General features: G+C 37.8%; 1 protein-coding gene across 1 annotated transcript in view; it reads right to left on the bottom strand.

Annotated features, from left to right (window-relative positions):
* Window positions 1-14,089: 14,089 nt before the first annotated feature.
* Window positions 14,090-22,764, bottom strand: part of Vps16B (Vacuolar protein sorting 16B) — a 138,745-nt gene continuing 130,070 nt past the window's right edge. The window contains exon 12 of the mRNA XM_067139420.2: window positions 14,090-14,762. Within this exon, the coding sequence (XP_066995521.2) occupies window positions 14,742-14,762 (21 nt within the window). The 3' untranslated portion in view covers window positions 14,090-14,741. The remainder of the gene's footprint in view (window positions 14,763-22,764) is intronic.

Genomic DNA, 22,764 nt, shown 5'->3' on the forward strand with positions numbered 1-22,764 from the left:
GAAATCTGTATCGTGAGTGTATCGCGTGTCAGTCGGTCTTGGAAATACAGCAAATAAAAGTGATAAACAAATTGTGTACATACTTAGACATTACCTGTTTAATCGTAGAGAAGTAAAGCAATGGAATAAAACAACTGGAAAACCTGAAAATATGGGAGAAATTAGAAGATCTGTACACAAAAAATCTGGAGGCTCCTAACCTCAATAAAGTATGTAGGCACGCTAGAATTACACGCCGGTCTGTTGGACAGTGAAACAACTTGACTGCAGCACTATCAGCGCACGCAGCAGTAAGTTGGACATAGAGGAGAAACACTTCTCTGATGCATCAAGTGCATTAAGGCATTCACTCGTCTCACTCGAACAGGAGAGGAAACATACTCATGCATGCACTGCGATACGACTTTCACGCACACAGGATATGAACACTTCACTCATGCGCTAAACGAGGACAGGCATTCACATAGACATCTCAATGACCATGGCAGACAAGATGGAAAACCACGTGGAACCAGCTCTCAGAAGCATAGAAAATACTGCAGAAATAGGTCACCTAAAAAAAAGATAAAGGAGGACATACAAAAAGCAGTAAATGCCATAAGAATATGTTTTGCTGAAATGAAAACTGCATTAAATAAGGGAAAGATGCAGCTAAAAGAATATTCCTCAAAAGAAGTCAAGTAAATACAAAAAGACGCTGTACAGAAAGAGAGGGACAGAAACCTGCCAAGGCAGGTGCCACCATCTAATGACCTGGAAGAACCCCAACCAGAGAGGCACCCAACGAATAAATCGACAAACCCCCAATGGCACCCGAAGATCAATCACCCGGAACAGAACAGCCTAGAACGACCAGCTAACAGCAGCACCTAATGACCAAACCCACAACTCAACTCCAGCATCTCCAGAGCAACCAACCAGAGCAGGCCAGCACAGAGAAAAAGACGAAGCCACCCTACAGCTCCCAAGGAATCATACTGCCCGAAACAGACACACATTCACAGAGGAAGAACTCAAAGAGAGAATCATGGGGAGAATCAGCCTGCAGATAGAATCCATGATGGAAAATATCCAAAAGATGGTTAGAGAAGAAATAAAGGAAGCAGCCCAGCAGACAACTGAACTACAAAATTAACAGAAATCAACCCCCCTCCCACCGAGAGGAAGCCAACAAACAATCCTGCGAAGGACACAGACAACACGGGATATGTTACGGTAACAGGACAGGACCGGCAGAAACCAGACAGTAATTCCAGAAACGAGAATGACAACCAAAACAGAAGCCACTAGTTACAAAATGCTCAACAAGTTCTCCATCCACCGCTACTACAAAGGGTGAAGTGAAACAACACTAGGGAAAGACTCAAACCAGCAAAATGTTTGTACTGGCTGTATGTAGGTCACCAAGATGAGGACACCACAGAAGAAGATATCAGAGGCTATTCGACAGAAAAGAGTCTCACCGAAGTATAGGAATGCTTTGCCTTTCAAACGAGAGGGAGGAACAAAGCATTCAAAATAGCAACCCTAGAAGAAGACAAAGAAACAGTGGACAATGAAAACTTCTGGCCTAAAGGGCCCCTTTCAGTTCCAATACTAAAGGCCACAACCCAACACTATCTATCACCGCAAAAAAGCTATCAGGATGGAAGATCGCGCAGTAACAGCAACAACACGGAACACCTCAAAATAATGACATGGAATGTAGAAGGCCTAAAGTCTATAATTGCCATGAACCCCCCCCCCCCCTTTCTCATTATGTTGGCAATGGTTGGCTAAGGTTGTGTGTGAATAGTGCTCTGGTAAATGAGAGTTATTTTGTAAGAAGTATGTAAGTTTAGTGATTAGAAACTGGACCCACAGATTCTGTAAGTGTTATGGATGCTATGGAACTATAAATATTGGAACTAATCCTTCTTTAAGAGTTACATTTGTGATTATTATTGTCAGGGTTAAGGCCAAGTGTATGTAAACAAAGGCATCAAGGTAGTTTAATGTGCTTTTGAAGGGTCACGACACTTTTATATATTGTATTTGGTTTCGATTCGATATATCGAGTCAAGGTAACTTGAACATGTGGTACCGGGGTCACAACACACTACTCACATCACTTGCCCATCGGTTAATATTATATCAAGGAATAGATATGAGTACCTGTGTGAAGTGTGGGAAAGCTGTACCTAGGCAGGACATAGCATCTAAAATTGAGTGTAACACTTGTAACAGTTGGTTTCACAGTAAGTGTGTGAACCTTAACGATCAAGATGTGGAATATTTGAAGTCCCAAGATCAGACATGGAGGTGTGACCAGTGTAACTCACAGCGGCGTAGGAGCATGCAAGAAGAAGCGCAGTCAAGTTCGTCGGCACCATCAGTTGGGGACATTTATAAACTGCTGCAAATTTTAACTGAAGAAAACAACTAGTGAAATAGAGAAGCAGTTAGGTAAGTCCATTGATGTGTGTCATGAAAGACTGGACGAGCACAAACGAATTCTAGAAAATCAACAGGCAATAATTAATAGACAGCAAAATATTATTGATAATTTATTATCTGAAAACAATCACCATGCAAAAGCTTTCAGTGAACTTAAAATCAAGTGCGATGACAACGAGCAGTATTCTAGGATTAATACACTTGAGATATACGGTGTTCCGGAAGTGCCGAATGAAAATGTCTGTCAGACTGTCATCAGTGTTGCCAAGGCGCTAGATGTAGAAATAAAAGACGATATGATTGATGCGTGTCATAGGCTGGAAAAAGTTAATAATCGTCCAACTCGTGGCATTATTGTAAAGTTTGTTAGAAGATGTTATAAGGAACAGATCTTAGAAAAGCGTAAGATCAAAAGGAATTTGTCCACAACTCATCTTGGTTTTTCCGTCCCTAGTCCCATATATATCAATCAGTCTTTAGCTCCTAATAGGCGAATTCTATTTGCTAAAGCTAAAAATTGCAACGTGATAAAGAATATAAGTATCTGTGGGTGAACAGGAGTGGCAAAATTTTGATGAGAAAGACTGATGGAAGTCAAGTGCATGCCATTCGTTGTGAGGGCGATTTGGATAAATTATAATTTTTTCATCGTAATGTTGTTACTCTTTCAACTTTGATTTTTCATGAGCCATGATATTGAGTTTTTAGTTTATTATCAAAATGTAAGAGGACTTAGAACTAAGGTTGATATATTTATCCAAAATCTCCTGTGCTCTTTATACGATATTGTTGTACTGACTGAGACTTCTCTATCAAATAGTATATATGATAGTGAATTATTTGACAGTAGATATTTAGTCTTCAGAAATTACAGAGATCCTTTAGTAACCGGCAAGGAGCGGGGCGGGGGAGTTTTGATTGCCGTCAAAAGGAGTTTTAAGGCAAAACTATTATCCAAGTACTCTAGAGAGCATTGTGAATCACTTACTATTTGCATCTCAAATAATAATAGGAAGTTATTTATAAATGTTGTGTACATTACTCCAGCATCATCTTTAATGGTTTATCAGGACTACTTTGGTTATTTAGAAAGCACTGACAATCTTATGATTTCGGACTGCGTTATTGTGGGTGATTTCAATCTTCCTGAAATTAATGGTACTGGTTATTCATTTATAGAAGGAACTGTAACTAGTAAAAGAGTGGGTCAATTGACATCATATTTAGGTTTAACGTCGTACAATAATATTCTTAATTACAATTCTAGGACGCTGGATCTTGTACTGGCCAATTTCATAGTTGACGTGAAACGTGAGGAATTTGCTCTTGTGTCTGAAGATTTACATCATCCCTCACTCTGTTTATCATTACCTCCAGTAAAGAGGTGTTCATTACCAGAAAATATAAATCGAGAATACTACGATTTCAAGAAAGCGGATTTTCTACGACTGTATTACGAGTTAAGAGATATTGATTGGAACCCGTTATATACATATCAGGATGTGGATGAGGCTGTGGATTTCCTTTACTCGTCAATATATAGATGCTTCGATAATTGCATACCTAAGGGTCAGGTCATTAAAAAATCAAAATATCCAGTCTGGTTCAATCACGATATCATTCAGATAATCAAAAAGAAAAGGAAGTGTGCCAAAAAGAGGAAATTCTCTAGGTACTGTGATGAACGTTTCAAACAGCTCAGATCTGACTTGAAAGTAAAAATAAATTCCGCATATCGAAATTACATCAGTGAATTAGAGGTTATTTTAAAACGTGATATAACACATTTCTGGAGGCACATTAAAAATAAGCGATTCACGAGATCAGGAGGAACTACGTTTGAGTATAATGGTGAGAGCTACGAAGGCGATAATGTTGTTCATGGCTTTGCTCAATATTTTTCGTCAGTTTACGTCAGATCAGATTTTAATTATATACTGGATAATTTGGCTTTAGATGACATTCCTCTATTTCCCTCTGTTGATATGTTACATGTCAGTGAGATATCTGTTGAAGAGGTGAAAAAGGCTATTAATGGTAAACTAAAGCCTAAAAGATCGAGTGGTCCTGATGGCATACCTCCATATATAATTAAGGCTTGTGCCGATTTATTGGCTAATCAATTAACTTTCATTTTTAATCTTTCTGTTCGCACTTCATCCTTTCCTGAGAAATGGAAAGTCGCTAAAGTTACGCCCATTTTTAAGACAGGCAGTTTTGTAATGATATCTAATTATCGTCCAGTGTGCATTATCAACGCCGTAGCTAAGGTATACGAACATATATTGCACCGTAAGATTTATAACTATGTTAAGATTGCTCTGTCTGAATTTCAACATGGATTTGTACCTAACAGATCAGTTATCACCAATCTTCTGGGTTATACTCAAAATTTGTATGATGCAATTAATACCAACGGAAGGACTGATGTTGTTTATATGGATTTCGAAAAGGCATTCGATAAAGTCGACCATAGAATTTTAATTACAAAAATGTATACATTTGGATTTTCTAAACAGCTGTTGCAGTTAATGTGTTCATATTTAAAAAAATCGACAGCAGTTTATTTTAACAATGGAATTTCCGATAATTTTATCAGTCCTTCTGGTGTTCCGCAAGGTTCAAATCTTGGACCTCTCTTGTTTTTAATTCTAATTAATGATCTACCAGACAATATTTGCCACTCTAACTGTTTACTTTTTGCACATGATTTGAAACTTTTCAAATATATTAGCGACCATAAAGACCAGGACGAGTTGCAAAAAGACATTAATAATGTCATTTCTTGGTGTGATATTAATAATTTGTCTTTGAATGTTAGTAAATGTAAATACATGACGTTTACCAGGAAGAAGGAATATGATGTCTCAGCCTATCATATAACGGGGGGGGGGGGGAAATTGGATAGAGTTTTAACGTTTAAGGACCTTGGTATAATTTTTGACAGTAAGCTAATGTTCAAAGATCATATTAATACAATAACAAAGAATGCTAACCGAATGCTAGGATTTCTGATAAGAACTTCGAGACCATTTACCCAGCCGTCTGTACTGAATAAATTATACATTACCTTAGTACGGAGCATGCCGGGCTGAGTGGCTCAGACGGTTAAGGCGCTGGCCTTCTAACCCCAATTTGGCAGGTTCGATCCTGGCTCAGTCCGGTGGTATTTGAAGGTGCTCAAATACGACAGCCCCGTGTCGGTAGATTTACTGGCACGTAAAAGAACTCCTGCGGGACTACATTCCGGCACCTCGGCGTCTCCGAAGACCTTAAAAAGTAGTTAGTGGGACGTAAAGCAAATAACATTATTATTATTATTATTATTAGTACGGAGCATACTGGAATATTCTGTAATAATTTGGAGCCCGTATACAAAGCAACAAGTGAATGCTATTGAAATTGTACAAAACAAGTTCCTACGTTATCTTTATTTCAAAACTTTTAAAACTTTTTGCCCTTTCGACACATCAACCCAGTTATTAAGAAATGTATTTCTATTTCCTTCATTGAAAATCAGACGGTCTCTAATTTCTATACAAATACTAAGAAAAATTGTAATAGGACGATTTGATTCTATGGATCTGTTAAAACGCATTTCATTCCATGTTCCGCAGACAAGATCACGTCATCACCAATTATTTTATGTTCAAAGGTCAAAAACTTTGCATCAGTCAAATTCACCTTTTGTAAAAATGACAACGCTTTATAACACTATAACCAAAGAAGTCGATATATTCACCGAATCGGATAATGAATTCAATAAGAAACTAGAAGCCTGCCTTTACAATTTGTAAATTTTTAATAATTCCTTCTTTCTGGTACTTACCATATTTCCCAGTGTACTCATTCGTGTTTTAAGTTTTTTTTTTTTTGTATCATCTTTTGCTTTGTATTACAGTGTGATATCGTAGTGAATTTTTCATTTCCTATAAATTGTAAATGGTATCAGATATGTTAATTTTGTTCTTTTTCTTTTTTTGTTGATTTTTAACTTTGTTTTTGTTAAACTTTAACTTCATAGATACAGATTGTTAATGAATGTCAAGAAGGTACTTAATTGGGTGTAAAACCTGTGTACTTTCAGATAAATAAATAAATAAATAAATAAATAAATAAATAAATAAATAAATAAATAAATAAATAAATAAATAAATAAATAAATAAATAAATAAATAAATAAATAAATAAATAAATAAATAAATAAATATATTTTCACCAGTTGAATGTATCGGCCTGTGTTGTGAGTTATTAGAGCAAGTATCAAACATCACGGCACATGAGAAAGTAGTCGGAACTCTGAAAAACGCACCCAGAAAGTCATGTCTAAATGTTTTCATTCTTTCTGAAATACACCTGTCTCAATTACAATGGCAGTAGATGTGTTTACAAATGTCACAATGTTATTTTCACCAATTAAAAGTATACAGTGGAACCTCGATTCTCCGTTTTTGGAGGGACCACGAAAAAAAAAAAAAACCGTACGACACGGGAAAACGGAAAATCCGGGAACGAATGAACCATCAACAATTTGGCTAAACATTACAAAAATGAAATATGTATACTTATACAACCGCCCCTTAACCAAACCAAACTACGGCCCCAATGGGTCTTCTGCCTACCAAGCGACCGCCCTCGGTCCAAAAGCCTGCAGATTTCGAGGTGACGCATGGTCAGTGTGATGAAACCTCTCGGCCGTTATTCCTGGCTCTCTAGACCGGAGTCGCCATATCACTATTAAATAGCTCCTCAATTAATGGTAATCGTAGAATGACTGAACCTGGAACCAGCCCCCATTACCAGGTAAAAATGCCTCACCTGGCCAGTAATCGAACCCGGGCTCTCCGGGTGAGAGGCAGGCAAGTTAGGTCGCGGGGCTGGCTTCAAACGTTAATTACCGGAACGCAAATTAAAAATCTCGAAACTTTACATTCAGTTTTACTGGGGAAACTTTGTCAGTTTCCTCTGACAACGTCGTCAAATTTCTTTGAAAACTTCTTTCAGTTCAGCAACTTTGATCAGCCAAACCAATAGCGGCGACAAAGGGGGGCGGGTGGGGCAGTCGCCCCCCCCCCCTCACTTTGTGGAGAAAACATTACATTTGTATTCCATTTTAGCCGACTTAAACTAGGAATTATTAGAATTATTAAAAAATTGTACGAGCCCCGTTTTCTTATCAGCCTAGCTCTTTAGTTTATTTTCTTTAGTTATTAGCGTAAATACGTACAAAATGTCGTTCGTCGCGGCTAACCGATTTGCATAGCGCCTCATTAAGTAGTGGAGACGTTGCACGTGCTATGAAAAGGGGTAGCAGGGGTATGTCTTTTTGCCGAGGTCAAGGACATTGAGGTATGATTCACCGATTGTCGTGCGCATTCATCTGGCTGGCAGTCTCTTATAATAATAATGTTATTTGCTTTACGTCCCACTAACTACTTTTACGGTTTGCGGAAACGCCGAGGTTCCGGAATTTTGTCTCGCAGAACTCCTTTCACGTACCAATAAATGTACCGACACGAGGTTGACGTAATTGAGCACCTTCAAATACCACTGGACTGAGCCAGGATCGAACCTGCCAAATTAGGATCAGAAGGCCAGCGCCTCAACCGTCTGAGCCACTCAGCGCGGCAGGCAGTCTCTTTATTGTCCGTTAATTTCTCTGTGTGTAGTCAAATACTAAATGATTTTTAATTGTATAATCACGCCGTACTTCTATTTAATTGTAATACATATGTATATTGTTCCTTTGGTGAAAGTTTTATTCTGTAGTCTAGTATTGAATCAATATCTCAAAAACGGTTAATACCGCACTTAAATAAGTAAAACCTCTACCTCTCTGTGGAAATTCGCCCAGAGAGCATAAAAATGTACCACTTTGCAGCTTTTCTTCCAGTTTACACGCATATACCACGACCTACCCCCCCCCCCCCCCACTATATCCCAATAACCCGGGTACTTTTTGTTGTCCGTAATTTTGTTTCGCGGCCCCCCCCCCCCCACTTTTAATTCTCAATCGCCGCTACTGAGCCAAACTCTTCGAAAAATTTAACTTAATACCCGTAACGCCAAGCCAAACAACAATTGACCATAAGTCGTTTTTAATTCTCTAACCTAATAAAATAAAAGCACATTAGATACAAAAGCGTCCAACATGATAGCAGTGGCGGTTCGTGACATTTTACTCTGGCAGGGCTGTGCCATCATCTCCCCACCCCGCCTCCAACGGCCCAGTTTTCACTGTCTGGCACCACGATAATTGTAGATTAAATATAATAATAATAATAATAATAATAATAATAATAATAATAATAATAATAATAATAATAATAATAATAATAATCCGATGACACTGGCTAAATAGGAACCTTCTTCCGAGGCAGAACGATCACGTAGCGAAAATCAGATAATATCGCAAAGCGTAAAAAAAAGTAGAAATTGAAAGCATCGCAAATCCGGAAGCATTACAATCTGCATACCCTTAAAATATCGACAATAAACATATACTTATGTTCACTAAACTACTAAATTCATGACTCGGTATACTTTTCAGGTAGAGGTTCAAGAAAACATAGGTTAATACATCACAACACATGTAGAGAAGTGAAGTGAAGTGAAGTGTGAAGACAGCAGAGTGAACACCACTAACAAGAAAACTCAACAACTGAATCCGAAAAACAATTATAGTAGATTAAGAAATGTCAGTCAATTGTTATTATAAGTATAAAGTTCGTACTTTGATGATGATGATGATAATGACGGGATGAAGATACACATGAAAATAATACAAATAAGTAGGTAACGATACCTTAGCTGACTTGCTTGTATACAAAATCCATTCTCCTCTCCTTCTGCTCCGCGAAGTGGTTGATGACACGTTCAATGAAGTTACGAACTGCCAACAGCTGTTTCTCGATGGAGCACATAGCAAGCGCGTTAAGTCGGTCTTCCTCCATGGTATTCCTAGTGAACGACTTAATCCTTTTCAGCGCAGAAAAGCATCTTTCATTTTCTGACGTTGTTATCGGAATTGTACAAATAATTCGTAATAACTTAATTGACTCGGGAAGAAGTACTTCCAGGTTGTTATCACAAATACATGTCAGAAGAGTTAGGGCACCTGAAGCGTTAGCAAAATCACTTCTGCCGTATAAAACGGCGACTTCATACCTTAGTTCAATTTGGTTAATAGGAAATAATCTAGCAGCAATTTCAAATTCAGTTTGCGGGAAGAGTATCCTATACATCGGAAATAAACTAGACTGGAAGAGTTTGGCAACAGACAGATGGTCACTGAACAAAAACGGTCCTCTATCCCGGATAAAATAACATCGCATACCTCTCTCGCTGCAATCTTTCTGTTATCTTCAAACCGTGCGCGTTTCTGACTTGAGCCTGCTGGATTTCCACCGGTGGTGTCTGTGCCATTAAGCCAGTGATGGTCGTAATCAAGAGAGTTTATGACTCGTTGCACCGATAACTTGAAATCAGATATGCTTTTTTGAGCTTTTATACTATCAGTTTCGCCGTGCTGAAGCTCATTGAATAGAAAGTCACAGTGACGCATAACTTTAGAGAATAGCTCTAGCCAAAATAGAAAATCGGGATCCTTCAGTAGATTCCTTAGGCCTATGGCTTTTCTCACTGTCGAATAGTCATTATTGTCATCGGCGATCTTCTCGAGACACTACGATATTTCATTTCTGTACATAAAAACCGTACTTACACATCGTACCTTGAAGTTCCACCTTGTGGCGGCATTTCTGGCGATGCGCTTTTTTACCACTTCGTCCAAAACAGCAGTTCGTTTCGCAGATTTTGCAAAAGAAAAGGATGAAAACACTTCTAAATTACTAAAAAAGATCCTGACCTGCTTATTATGAGTAGCACATCGCTCAACAATTAAATTTAATTAATACGCGTAGCAGTGCACAAAATGTGCGTTTTTGTAAACGACCTTGACCCTTGCTTGAACGCTAGTCTGCCTTCCACTCATTACTGAATGGCCGTCGTACGTCTGCGCAATGACTTTGTCCGGAGTTTGGTCAAACTTAAGTTTTTCCAACTCCTGGAATACTGCAGAGGTAATGCCTTCTGCTGAGTGATTATCAGGCAACACAAAACTTACGAATCTTTCATTTATTTTGCTAACCAGCTCGTACCGTACAACAAAAACGAGTTTAGATAAGGTGGAACAATCAGTGGTTTCATCAACTTGAATTGCCACAAAATTTGTTTGAGAGATTTCTTCCGAAATCATTTGATGGCACACGGCATAGATTGAATTCAGAAGCTCGTTCTGTATGGTATTAGATAACCCCAAAAATACTCTGTTATTTGCTCTTTCGATATGTTCTTTCAGTGTGCTGTCTAGCTCTGACATTAAATTGACTAACCCTCGAAAAATTATTGGGTTTTCAGACGTGTATGTCTCATCGCGGCCCCTGAGCGCTAGTTCAGACTTCCCACAGAACTTAATAGAATCAATTAATTTACTAAGAATGTATCGATTCTTCGAAACCTGTTAATTTGATTGTTTAATTTTAAGTCTGTATGCACTGTCTAACTGGCATCGAATATCTACTCTACCAAGCATAGCAAATTCAATACCAGCGTTTATATGTTTCTCGCTCATTTTATGCTTTTTCACTTTTTCACCTAGGTGTTTTATGTCTGATACCCCGACTGATGTCCATGGAGCGTCAACAACATTCATTGCTAAACAAGAGTAACAGAAGAACGCATTCCTTACTCACATCCGCACAGCCACGGAGGTGATTAGCCCATGGATACTTCGACGAACTAATTTGAGTCTAAAATATAATTAGTCAACATAGATATCCAAGTTGAATTACGACATAATGCAACATTTTTACATGAGCTGGTCATAAATCATATACAAAATTTCACATCTTGAAGCTAATTCTGATTTGACTACATCAGGAATGTAATTTTTGAGGGAGATTTTTTTATGGAAATTAATACAAATTTGGAATGCTTTTCCACATGATTTTACAATGTAAAATACGTGTACAGTAATTGTAATTATATGTATTCTGCATTCATTCCCAATATTTGTATATAATTGTAAACTGTCTTCGAACTAAGCATCAAATAAGACTTTAAACTATTGTCATTATTGTCAATACTGCACATATGATGGCCTTGTTTTAAGTGAAAATTCACGAACATGTTCACTAGTGTAACATATTTTTAATCAATTTTTTTTTTTTGCTAGGGGCTTTACGTCGCACCGACACAGATAGGTCTTATGGCGATGATGGGATAGGAAAGGCTTAGGAGTTGGAAGGAAGCGGCCGTGGCCTTAATTAAGGTACAGCCCCAGCATTTGCCTGGTGTGAAAATGGGAAACCACGGAAAACCATTTTCAGGGCTGCCGATAGTGGGATTCGAACCTACTATCTCCCGGATGCAAGCTCACAGCCGCGCGCCTCTACGCGCACGGCCAACTCGCCCGGTTTTAATCAATTTGATATTTTGTTAATGATAAGATCTTGTAAATGTTTTTTAATGGATTCACTCATGCAACATATTTTTATAATTTCCAACCAGACGTCTGGTAGAATTTTGAGGTGTTGATATGACTGATGATGCCCCACAGAAGGGGCGAAACATGTCTCAACTATGTTAATGATGTTTAACTAATATGTTAACATCTTGTACTGTATTGAATAGGTTGAAGTTAAAATAAATTTCTCATATTATTATTAAGATTCTTTCAATACGGAGAAAATTATTTTCATTACTTGTAAAAACAAACAAGACACAGGTCCAATTACAGCAGAGGAAGTCAACCAACTTATAAGAAAGGGGAAAAATGACAAAGCGGCTGGACCTGATGGGATATTCACCTTAAGGACACATTCCAAGACCTGCTAGAACTGCTAACATGCTTATTTAATAAATGCCTAAAAAATAATACAATCCTAGAAGAATTGAGAAAGACATAACCATGGTCTACAAAGAGAAAGGAAGGATGACCCAAACTCCTACAGGGGAATTGCCCTGGAAAATATTATCATCAAACCCTTCTCCAAGATCCTACTAGTACGCGTGGAACAAGGTTTATACACCAGTATACCACTGAACCAATACGGCTTCACCCCGGGCAGATCAACACTACATGCTGTTCCAGAACCTGTACAAGAAATAACAATGACACTAGTGTGACCCGTAACACCATTGTATGTGATCTACATAGACTACTCCAAGCCATTTGACAGTATAGATAGGAGAACACACATCCACAAACTAGAGAATCTATTGGGCAGCACAAACAACAAATTAGAAACAACCAAATCAAACCCAAAGCAGGGGAGTCTTGCAAGGAGAGCCAATGAGCCCAATTCTCTTCAATGTAATAACAGCAGACACTGGCCACACTATAAACACAAGAAATGTTAAACTGCTTATGTATCCAGACAGCATGGTTCTCCTCTCCAGAAACCAAGATGATCTGCAGGCAGCCGTGGAGAACATCAGAGTATGGGCACTAGAAAACTCTATGGAAATAAATAGTACCAAAACAAAGCCAATGAAGTTCAGAAGGGGAGGAAGGATATCAAAGAGGGACCACCTCATATGGAGGAGAAACCCTAGAATTCGTACCCAGCTTCAAGTATCTGGGGGTCACGATGCAAACAACCAGAAGCACCTTCTCCTTGCATATACAATACAGAGCAATGGCTGCAACAAAAGCAACATGACATCCCTGAACTCCAAAAACTTTCCCTGCCATCCGCTGTTGCGCTGTTCAAGCTAAAAGTTATGCTGACCACCACGTATGGAATCCAACTAATATGGCCCCACCTGACGGTGAACCACTTTACGAAACTAGAGATCACTGAAGCAAAATTCCTAAAAAGAGCTCTCTCAATATCTAACTTCACAAGGAACAGTTAATCGTCGCCATAAGACCTATCTGTGTCGGTGCGACGTAAAGCCCCTAGCAAAAAAAGGAACAGTTATGCGTACATAATAGCAAAGGAATCCTACTTTATCGAAGACATAAGAAGTTGCTTCAGGCTACCAGAAACGCAAGCCTACAAAATTGTCATCGTGGAGAGATATAACAAAGCCAGCGAGATACTGAAAGGAATAATGGACACAAAAGTGATGAAAACTGAATTCTGAAAGGGACCGAACTTCGAGCTCCACCACCTTCACACAAGATTCGCCGCCCATGGCTTCTACGGGAAATTACGCAGCAATGAATCAGATCATGAACCCGAGGAGGACTGCATCTGCAAACTGTGCAATCAATCATGCCCCAAGTACCATCTGGCGAAATGTGGAAAAAGAACTCAATCTTTCAACATGCTGAGAAAAGACTGGTGAAAGCAAAACCCAAACTAATGTAAACATTGTGAATAAAATTATTATTAATAACAGGTGATCTTAAGAAATACTGGAGTGTCAGCATTATTTTGCCTTGAAAGAGGTCCATCAAAAAGCTAGCAATCTCAACACAGGGATCTCAAATTTACAATCTCCTAAAATTGACCGAGAGAGTCAAGATTTTATCCCATAAACCAGAGCACAGGTGATGAGCACTTATGTATCATATATTTTGCTCCTCATTCCACAAAGAGTACATTTTCCCATACAAAATTGAAAATTATTTTTTAAAAAGAAAAAAAATGCATACATGAATCTGTAATCTTCCTTATTCACTTGATATTTATTTTAAACATTGAGCCAATATTACAAAATAAAGACAGTGAAATTGTGAAATTTGTCCTTGGATACATACATTTTGAAATTATGCCCCTTAAACCTAATATCAATCACAGTTTAAAAGCAGCTCCTCTTCTTTCACAGATCTGGAATACCACTGAATTCTGGGAGTAATACATGGAGACAAGTCGTTAAGCTCAAGTAGCTCACATACATTTATGTCCCTTGGAAACTAAAATCAATTTCCAGCAAAGATTCACCTCAGATCTCAATCTTATTCTATGCTGGCATTATTTTGCCTTGGAAGAGGTCCATGAAAAAGCTAGTAATCTCAACATAGGGCTCTCAAAATTATGATCTTCTAAAGTTGATTGAGAGAGTCAAGATTTAATCCCACAAACCAGAGCACAAGAGATGAGCACTTATGTTTCATATATCTTGCTCCTCTCGGAATACCAGTGAATTCTGGGAGTAATACATGAAGGCAGTTATTAAGCTCAAGTAGCTCACATACATTCATGTCCCTTGGAAATGAGAATCAATTTCCAGTGAAGAGTTCATCACATATCTCATCTTATATCTGGTCTTTGGTTAGATAACTCTTGGTCACTTCAGTTCTTCCATCTTATAGTCTGAAACAAAAGCAAATATTACACATTTAGAGGACATTATATTTCAAGGAAGAATTCCAGGAGAATATTTTCATCTCGATAATAAAATTAACTTGATCAGCAACTGAGATTTTGACTTCAATTCCAAGACAACATTTGAAGTTTTTACAATAAAGGGTCCTCTTTCTTTCAAATTGTCATTACAGATAAATTCTTGTACCTACTGCTTTAATACTAACAATCTGTACGTGCACCAGTCTTGTAATTAACCTATTTCTGCTGTGCATGTCCACATGGATATGTAAAAAAAAATCTTAAATAATTTCTAGTATTTACGTTTTAACATAAGGTATTATTTCTTACAAAGCTATAGCTATAGCATAAGACAAAATAGACTGCTGGGTGGACTGTGTAATACTTCTTAAACTACTTACCGACTGGCAGTCACTACACAACCTCGGATAACACCAAACTGACAATCAGCAATTGGAGGGACATACAAGATAAACTACCTAACAACTTTTAACTACGATCATCGACTTACATCCCTTTCAATCATGCTTTATTAAATCCATTATTTCAACGTACGGTCACTGACGTCAACAAGAGCGTATTTATTCAACAGCATTTGCAGAGGTCAAACGACAACAAGCATTAAATTTCATGAAGACCAACATTCATCCTGTCACAAGTTCAATTATCAAGTTGACGAGATCTTTGAATCTTTATAGACTCATCCTCAAGGGATAAAACACATTTTTACCAGATCTCGTTACAAAGAAAATCTTCAAATTTAACTCTTAAGTTTGATTTTCACGTCTTTCTGAGATTTCAGACATGCTACTTGTTTTAAATATTTTAGAACAACTCATTCTTCCACAATTTTAATGTATCTTTCCTATTAAGCCCATGTTATTAAGGCATGCCTCCAAAGATTCTGTATTCTATGATATTCTAGTAGAGTAAGTTTAAGTTTGTGAAAAATGGTTTAATAGTTCTTAAGTCATTATTTACGAACATCACCATTCTTAGAGATTCGGATTTGGCTGTAAGGGAGAGAAACATGCCCCACATATAACTTTTTAATTAATGAAGATATTTTAAATGTGATAACATTATAATGTATTGAACAGGTGGATCATAATAAAACTTTATTACTGTAAATTAACAGATTTCAATATGGATTAAAACATAAGATTAGTCACTTGCAATTGATGCAGCTCTCCATGCCACCCAATCTTGTGCTAACCTTTTCATTTCTACGTGACTACTACAGTACATCCTACATCCACTCTAATCTGTTCGTCAAATTCACATCTTACTGCCTACACTTCCCTGAGAAACCAATTGAACAAGTCCTGGGTATCTATCATTCTATCTCTTCTTCTGGTCAAATTAAGCCAAATCGATCTCCTCTCACCAGTTCGATTCAGTATCCCTTCATTCATGATTCAATCTACCCTTCTCATCTTCAGCATTCTTCTGTAACACTATCTTATAAAAGCTTCCATTCTTTTTCCTTCTGAGTTACAGTAGTTATTGTCCATGTTTCACTTTCATACAATGTCACGTTCCAGATGAAATTCTTCAAAAACATCTTTCTAATTCCTATATCGATGTTCGAACTGAACAAATTTCTTTTAAGAAAGGCCTTCCTTGCTTGTGCTAGTCTTCAATTTATTAATTTACGATTTTGTTTTAGCAACTGTTAAATGACGGGCTTGAGACATTGGGGTCAACAGCCCTGTGTGAAATGTAGTTTTCTATTAAACATATATTTTGAGCAGTCAACAGCAACTTACACATAACAATAGACTGCATAATATCTAGTTTTCTAGCCAGCAAAAATTTCAAGTAAAGAATTACTGTTTCAGTGCAAGTGGAGTTACTAATGGACATAAGGTGAGAAGTAACCTGCCAGAAAGGGAATGATGTTATATCATCAACTTCCAAAAACTGCCTCAGTATCTGTAGCATATCTGAGTTACAAGTAACAGCAAATTAGTTACAACTGAATCCATGTTATTATTTTTCAGTTGTTACTTTTGATTGTTTAGTAATGAAGGAAAGGGAATATGCTTTACAAAATTCTCGCATTTGCAGCTGAATCCAAAAACAATTTTTCAGCCTCAAGGAATTTTGTTCAATAACTCTCTCAAATTTCACACCCAAATCAATTACAATGAAGAATGTTTCAAAATATTTAAACACTTTTCTTCTGCTGGAACCACATCCATAAATGAGACAAATGGCAATAAAACAAATCAGCAAGATTGTATTAATTACAGTCCCCCTGCAATTTTGCTATTGCAACCTCACAAATTCTCATCTGTAACCATATTAGCTCACTACATTTCTCTGCAACTTAAATTGGATACATCCAACACACATTACTGCACCTGCTTTTAAAAATATTTCAAGTAAAGTGAGTTCTCTCTGTTAAAATACACTGCTTTGGAAACATAACAGAACTGAACCTAATGGTATTTCAGTGATGAGGTCTGGTTTGATCATAACTGAACATATTTCAAGACTGTTAGAATGAATTTAGTTTTGTCAACTTTTTAATAGTAGCACAGTCTGTCAGGCACAACATTCAATCATATCATTTAGCTGGACAGGTCTTTCAAAATATTCTCCACAACCACATGACGGAAAAGAAAAGTAACAAATGAAATTCAATACATTTCTTTATCATAACTATTAAGATATGAAAGATTACTTTTGCTACAATTTATATTCAGTGCCTGGAACTGGAACTGAGAATTTACGAGCACCAACATACTACAATAGGCTATGTATGTAAAAATTATTACAGAACATATTAAAAACTCAGCAGAAAATGAACTTTAATAGGAGCAAATATTTCACCACAACCTGAACCCAAAATATCTTGGAGTAACCTTGGATCGAACACTATCCTACAAGCAACATTTGCTAAACTCCGTACAGAAACTGAAAACACGTAACATCATCATTCATAAACTTTGTGGAACTACCTGGGGTTCTTCGGCAAGCTTTTTACAGTCTTCACCTTTAGGCTTGGTGTATTCAAGTGCTGAGTACTATGCTCCAGTATGGATGAACAGTCATCACACAAGACTTATTGATAGTGAATTGAATTCCAATATGCACATAATAACTGGCACAATTCGATCTACGCCAACTCATTGGCTCCCGCTTTTATCTGGAATAATGCCATCTGATTTACGCAGGTCCACCGCTCTCATCAAGGTATTCAATAAAATTTTAAGGAACCCTGATCTACCTGTAAATGAAGATCTACAAACTACCAACCAATACAGATAATGTTCACGCCATCCAACTTTACGTAAAGCCTTAGGCAAGGTTGCTAGAGGCTACAAGCCAATTACAAAGTGGAAAAGACGGTGGGAAGCAGCAATGGAGATGGACCTGCACAGTATGTTCTCGAATGCCAAACTTCCAAGTGGATTCCAGCTACCACATAAAACATGGCCTGCTCTGAACAGAATAAGAACAGGCCATGGCAGATGCAGAGACATGTTGTTTAAACGGAACAAGTTGCCGATGCCCGCGTGTGACTGCAGAGCTGCACGACAAACCATATACCATATTGTCAGACAGTGTGAAACGCGGGCATACACAGGCAGCAAATTGGATTTTCTGATGGCAACACCAGAAGCAATACAGTGGAACAATGATCTTGATATTCAGTTGTAAGGAGTCTTTTCTTGTTCACTGTTTTCCTGTTCTGTAAATATGTATAAAATTTATTTCTGTATTCAACCTGACTGTATGGGCCATACACTATATACTGTAAATAAATAAATAAAATATGTAATTAGTTATTTGGCACTTAAGTGAATTTTTCTATGTCTACTAGAACAGCTGCCATCTTTCTTGAATAAATATTCCATACATGCTCTGCAACAAACTGCAGGAAATGTCTGGACACTTCTCTCCTTCGTATCATCTCCTAAAGCATTCTATTACCATGATCTATTTCTCAAAAGCAAATGTGATGACTATTTCAAGCACTTTTTCTTAATGTTCATTTGGATGGAAATTATGCTTCAACATGAGAAAAGTGTGTTTAAGTGTAATGCTGTTCTAACATCCATTTCACTCATAACAGGGCCTGCACATAGATACCTTTAGCAGTCGCAAAAAGGAAATCACAGGATAAAAATAACATTCTCATTAGACAAGACACCTTCTTCAAAACTATTTCAATGAAAAGTTAAGCAAAAAGGTCTAGGTTGAAGAAAGAACTGTGTACTTCAAGCGGGCTACACAGTACCATAATATTACAACTTATGAATTTCATAGTTCGTTCTGTACTGACATTAACAATACTTAAAGTACTTAAAATCAAATAGGTGGAACCTATTTTTTTTCTAACAGTTGGCTTTACGTTGCACCAACACAGATAGGTCATGTGGTGATGATGGGATAGGAAAGGCCTAGGAGTGGGAAGGAAGCGGTCGTGGCCTTAATTAAGGTACAGCCCCAGCATTTGCCTGGCGTAAAAACGGGAAATCATAGAAAACCATCTTCAGGGCTGCCGACGATGGGGTTCAAACCCACTATCTCCCGGATGCAAGCTCACAGCTGTGTGCCCCTAACCGCATGGCCAACTCACCCGGTGGTGAAACCTTTAAAATAAATTCTTTTTAAGAATCAATTTTTGGATAGAGCACCATAGCGTTGCTGAGAAAGAAAAAAAGAATATATTTCCAGGATATCATGAGAAATTGAAGAAAAAAACAATATCATACTGCAGACAATTCTAATATCATTTAACTATTAACTATATTCACCAATATGCATTAACACTGACAAACTCTATTCAACAATTCCATTTAGGTCCATTTAGCTCTGAGAAGGAAATCTAGGAAGGAAGAGTTACATACTTAGGTTAACATACACTTTATAAGCAAGTAAGTTGGAGTTCTGACTAATCGTAAGTTCAAAGAGGCTAAATTGGCTGAATGGTCAGAGCAGTGGCCTTCAGCGAAATTAACCAATGTAAGGTGCAAAATCTGTTCTGGTCTCAATAACATAATCGTATACAATAATATTCAAATACTAGATTTGTGTTAAGAGGGAACAGTTTTGATTCCTGCACAGTGACTATAGGCCTGGTGCGAATGAAGCTGTTTGGTACTCATGGCCCTCCTGGCGGCGAGGAAAGGCAAACCTAGACGGGAGAGTAGTGAACACACATAGTAGGCACTCATTAGTCTGGGCAGCATTTCCATTAATACGAGTAAGCGGATATGTGTTCAACAGGCAATATAACTACAGTTGTATGCGTGCGGTTTGAAATTGTGAAATGGGAACCGGCTTATTTCAGGGATTCTACTGTAAGGAAAGGACAGCATTTGAATGACAGTCACCATATTTTTCACGTAGAAGAAAGATCGGGCCTATGTTTACCGGAGACAAATATTAATATATTACCATATGTAGTGAAGATAAAAGTAAGTTTTGTTGCATACTTCCATTCATTGTAACTACATTGTAAATTTGTAAGTAATAATAAGAAATATGATCACAATGTAATTCTCATGAAATTAAGCACCTTAATCTTCTTTCAAAACACAATATTCTTCAAAGACATTATTAACACATTTTCTGTTTACAATTTATTCTCATGGAGATTCGGACAGATGTCTGGTATCTGGAAACTGGCAATGTAAGACAGACTTGTCAGAAATATGCAAGCACTGCTGCCTTGTGTTTATTTGTAAATAGTGAGAGTGATACTTCTAAAACTACGCGCTTGCAAGAAGGGGAAAAACTTCAGAAATCAGTTTTTCGTGACCTTGAGCTCAGCTGGAAAGTGCGCTCGCTGCATAAGGCAATATGAGTGGGAAATGATACAAACTTTTTAAACATAATGTGCGCAAAAACAACGACTGCAGTTTTTATGACATTTTATTACAAATTACTCTTCTGGCACCATCTCCTCACAGAAGGTTGGTGACTATCATAGAGGGTTTTAACCTGTCTATTTCAGTTGTGAAGTGAACTACTCTGAAAAGATCGAGAACAGTTATATGCTCTGCTTATTGTCAACTGTTTAGAACTTTTCACTAATCATATCCATATACTTCTATCAAATTTCCTCATCCTGGGGCTTTTCTACCTATATTCGTCTGCAGACAGATTTTACTTTCTCTATCCTGGGCCTAGAGATAGTTAACTACAGATCAGATCTGACTTTCTGTAGTCTATGTTTTGCAAAACTTGAGACTTGTCATAAAAAATTAAAATAATTAGTGTTTTCTAATCGAAACTATAAGATTAGGTGGATTGAATGATGGTTCATAATTTTATGCTGTGCTGTGTCCCTCAAAAATCTAAAACAAAGCACTTTTTTTGATACTCCTGTCCCCCATTCTTCTGTTATGGAGATGTTCATTCTAATTAGGATTTAACTCCTTATACTGAACAGTCACCCTGCCACACATTCGGTAAAGGCCACTTCACACCAACTAATTTCATAAAAGCAATTACACGGATGGTTGTTTACATGGAGAAACCAGTGAATACTGAAGTTTCATGACATCATCTGTATTTTACATCAGTATTATCTATTTATTATAGATGCTCACTAGTGTCGTGCAAAACACGCTCTATGCTTGGTTTGTATTTGTTGAGTATGGCTATGACCGAATTTGCTTCTCAAAGGCGAGGCGAGCCATGTTCGTTCGACCTTGCCCCTCGATACTCACTCCTTCATGCGTTGTCTGAGTCACAGGTAGATGTGCTCGCTTCCCCCAGTCCTTGCTTAGCCGTACTTTGCTGTTTGTCTCGTGTACCTTTGCGTAAATGGCGGATGCATGACTGGGCACGAAACTGTCAATAATTTAATTAAATTAATAATTAAACTCATATTTTTATACTATGTTTCTACACTATACTGGGAGAAATGGTTAATGGATTTCTCGTGCTACTACATGTATTCCTCCTGCCTAGCGTACTTTATCGCTCTATATATGGAAACTAAATACACATTATTAATGCATAAACCATATATTTCACTACTAGCCATACTAAAAACATTGTGCATAAACTGTGCAAATTAATGCCATTATAACACAAAGTTAAATATAAAATTTAAAATTAATGGAAAAAGTACTTTTTGCTCAAAACTGGGAATGAATTGAAAATTATTCATTGTTATGATTATTATGAATTAAAAACAAGTTATTTACTTGGTCTGGGTCTAGCTGGCACCTACGACTCGTAAAAAGCATTCCATCTTTGCTATAATTTCTTTCACTGCTTGCTGGAATGCACAATGTATGTCTAGCAATTACTGACAGGGTGGGGAGACTGATTTCATGCTTCTTCCACCAGCGCAATAGCTCGTCGTCATCTTCACTAGCATTCATATCGCAGTACATCTCTACTTCATCACCAGCAGCTCAGTAGTTGTTTATTCACTCACTAAATTGTTCTTTTTTCTTCAGAGGCTCTTGTAGACTGGTTGATGCATGCACAGTGCAACACCAAGGATCTACAGAGACACCAAAAATCTTGTTTATTAACTAAACAAGGTGTTTTCGTGGACGTAGGGATACAATTACTAAGTAACTACACATAGCAAATTATATTTTCTTTCTTTCTTAATCCGTTTACCATCCTGGGTTGGTTTCTCCCTCGGACTCAGCGAGGGATCCTACCTCTACCGCCTTAAGGGCAGCGTCCTGGAGCGTGAGACTTTTGGGTTGGGGGATACAACAGGGGAGAAGGACCAGTACCTCGCCCAGGCGGCCTCACCTGAATATGCTGAACAGGGGCCTTGTGTGGGATAGGAAGTTTGGAAGAGATAGGCAAGGAAAAGGGAAGGAAACGGCCGTGGCCTTAAGTTAGGTACCATCCCGGCATTTACCTGCAGGGGAAGTGAGAAACCACGGAAAACCATTTCGAGGATGGCTGAGATGGGAATCGAACCCTCGCTACTCAGTTGACTTCCCGAGGCTGAGTGGACCCCGTTCCACCCCTCGTACAACTTTTCAAATTTCGTAGC

This window comes from Anabrus simplex, chromosome 2 (genome assembly GCF_040414725.1).
Source record: "Anabrus simplex isolate iqAnaSimp1 chromosome 2, ASM4041472v1, whole genome shotgun sequence".
Lineage (NCBI taxonomy): Eukaryota > Metazoa > Arthropoda > Insecta > Orthoptera > Tettigoniidae > Anabrus > Anabrus simplex.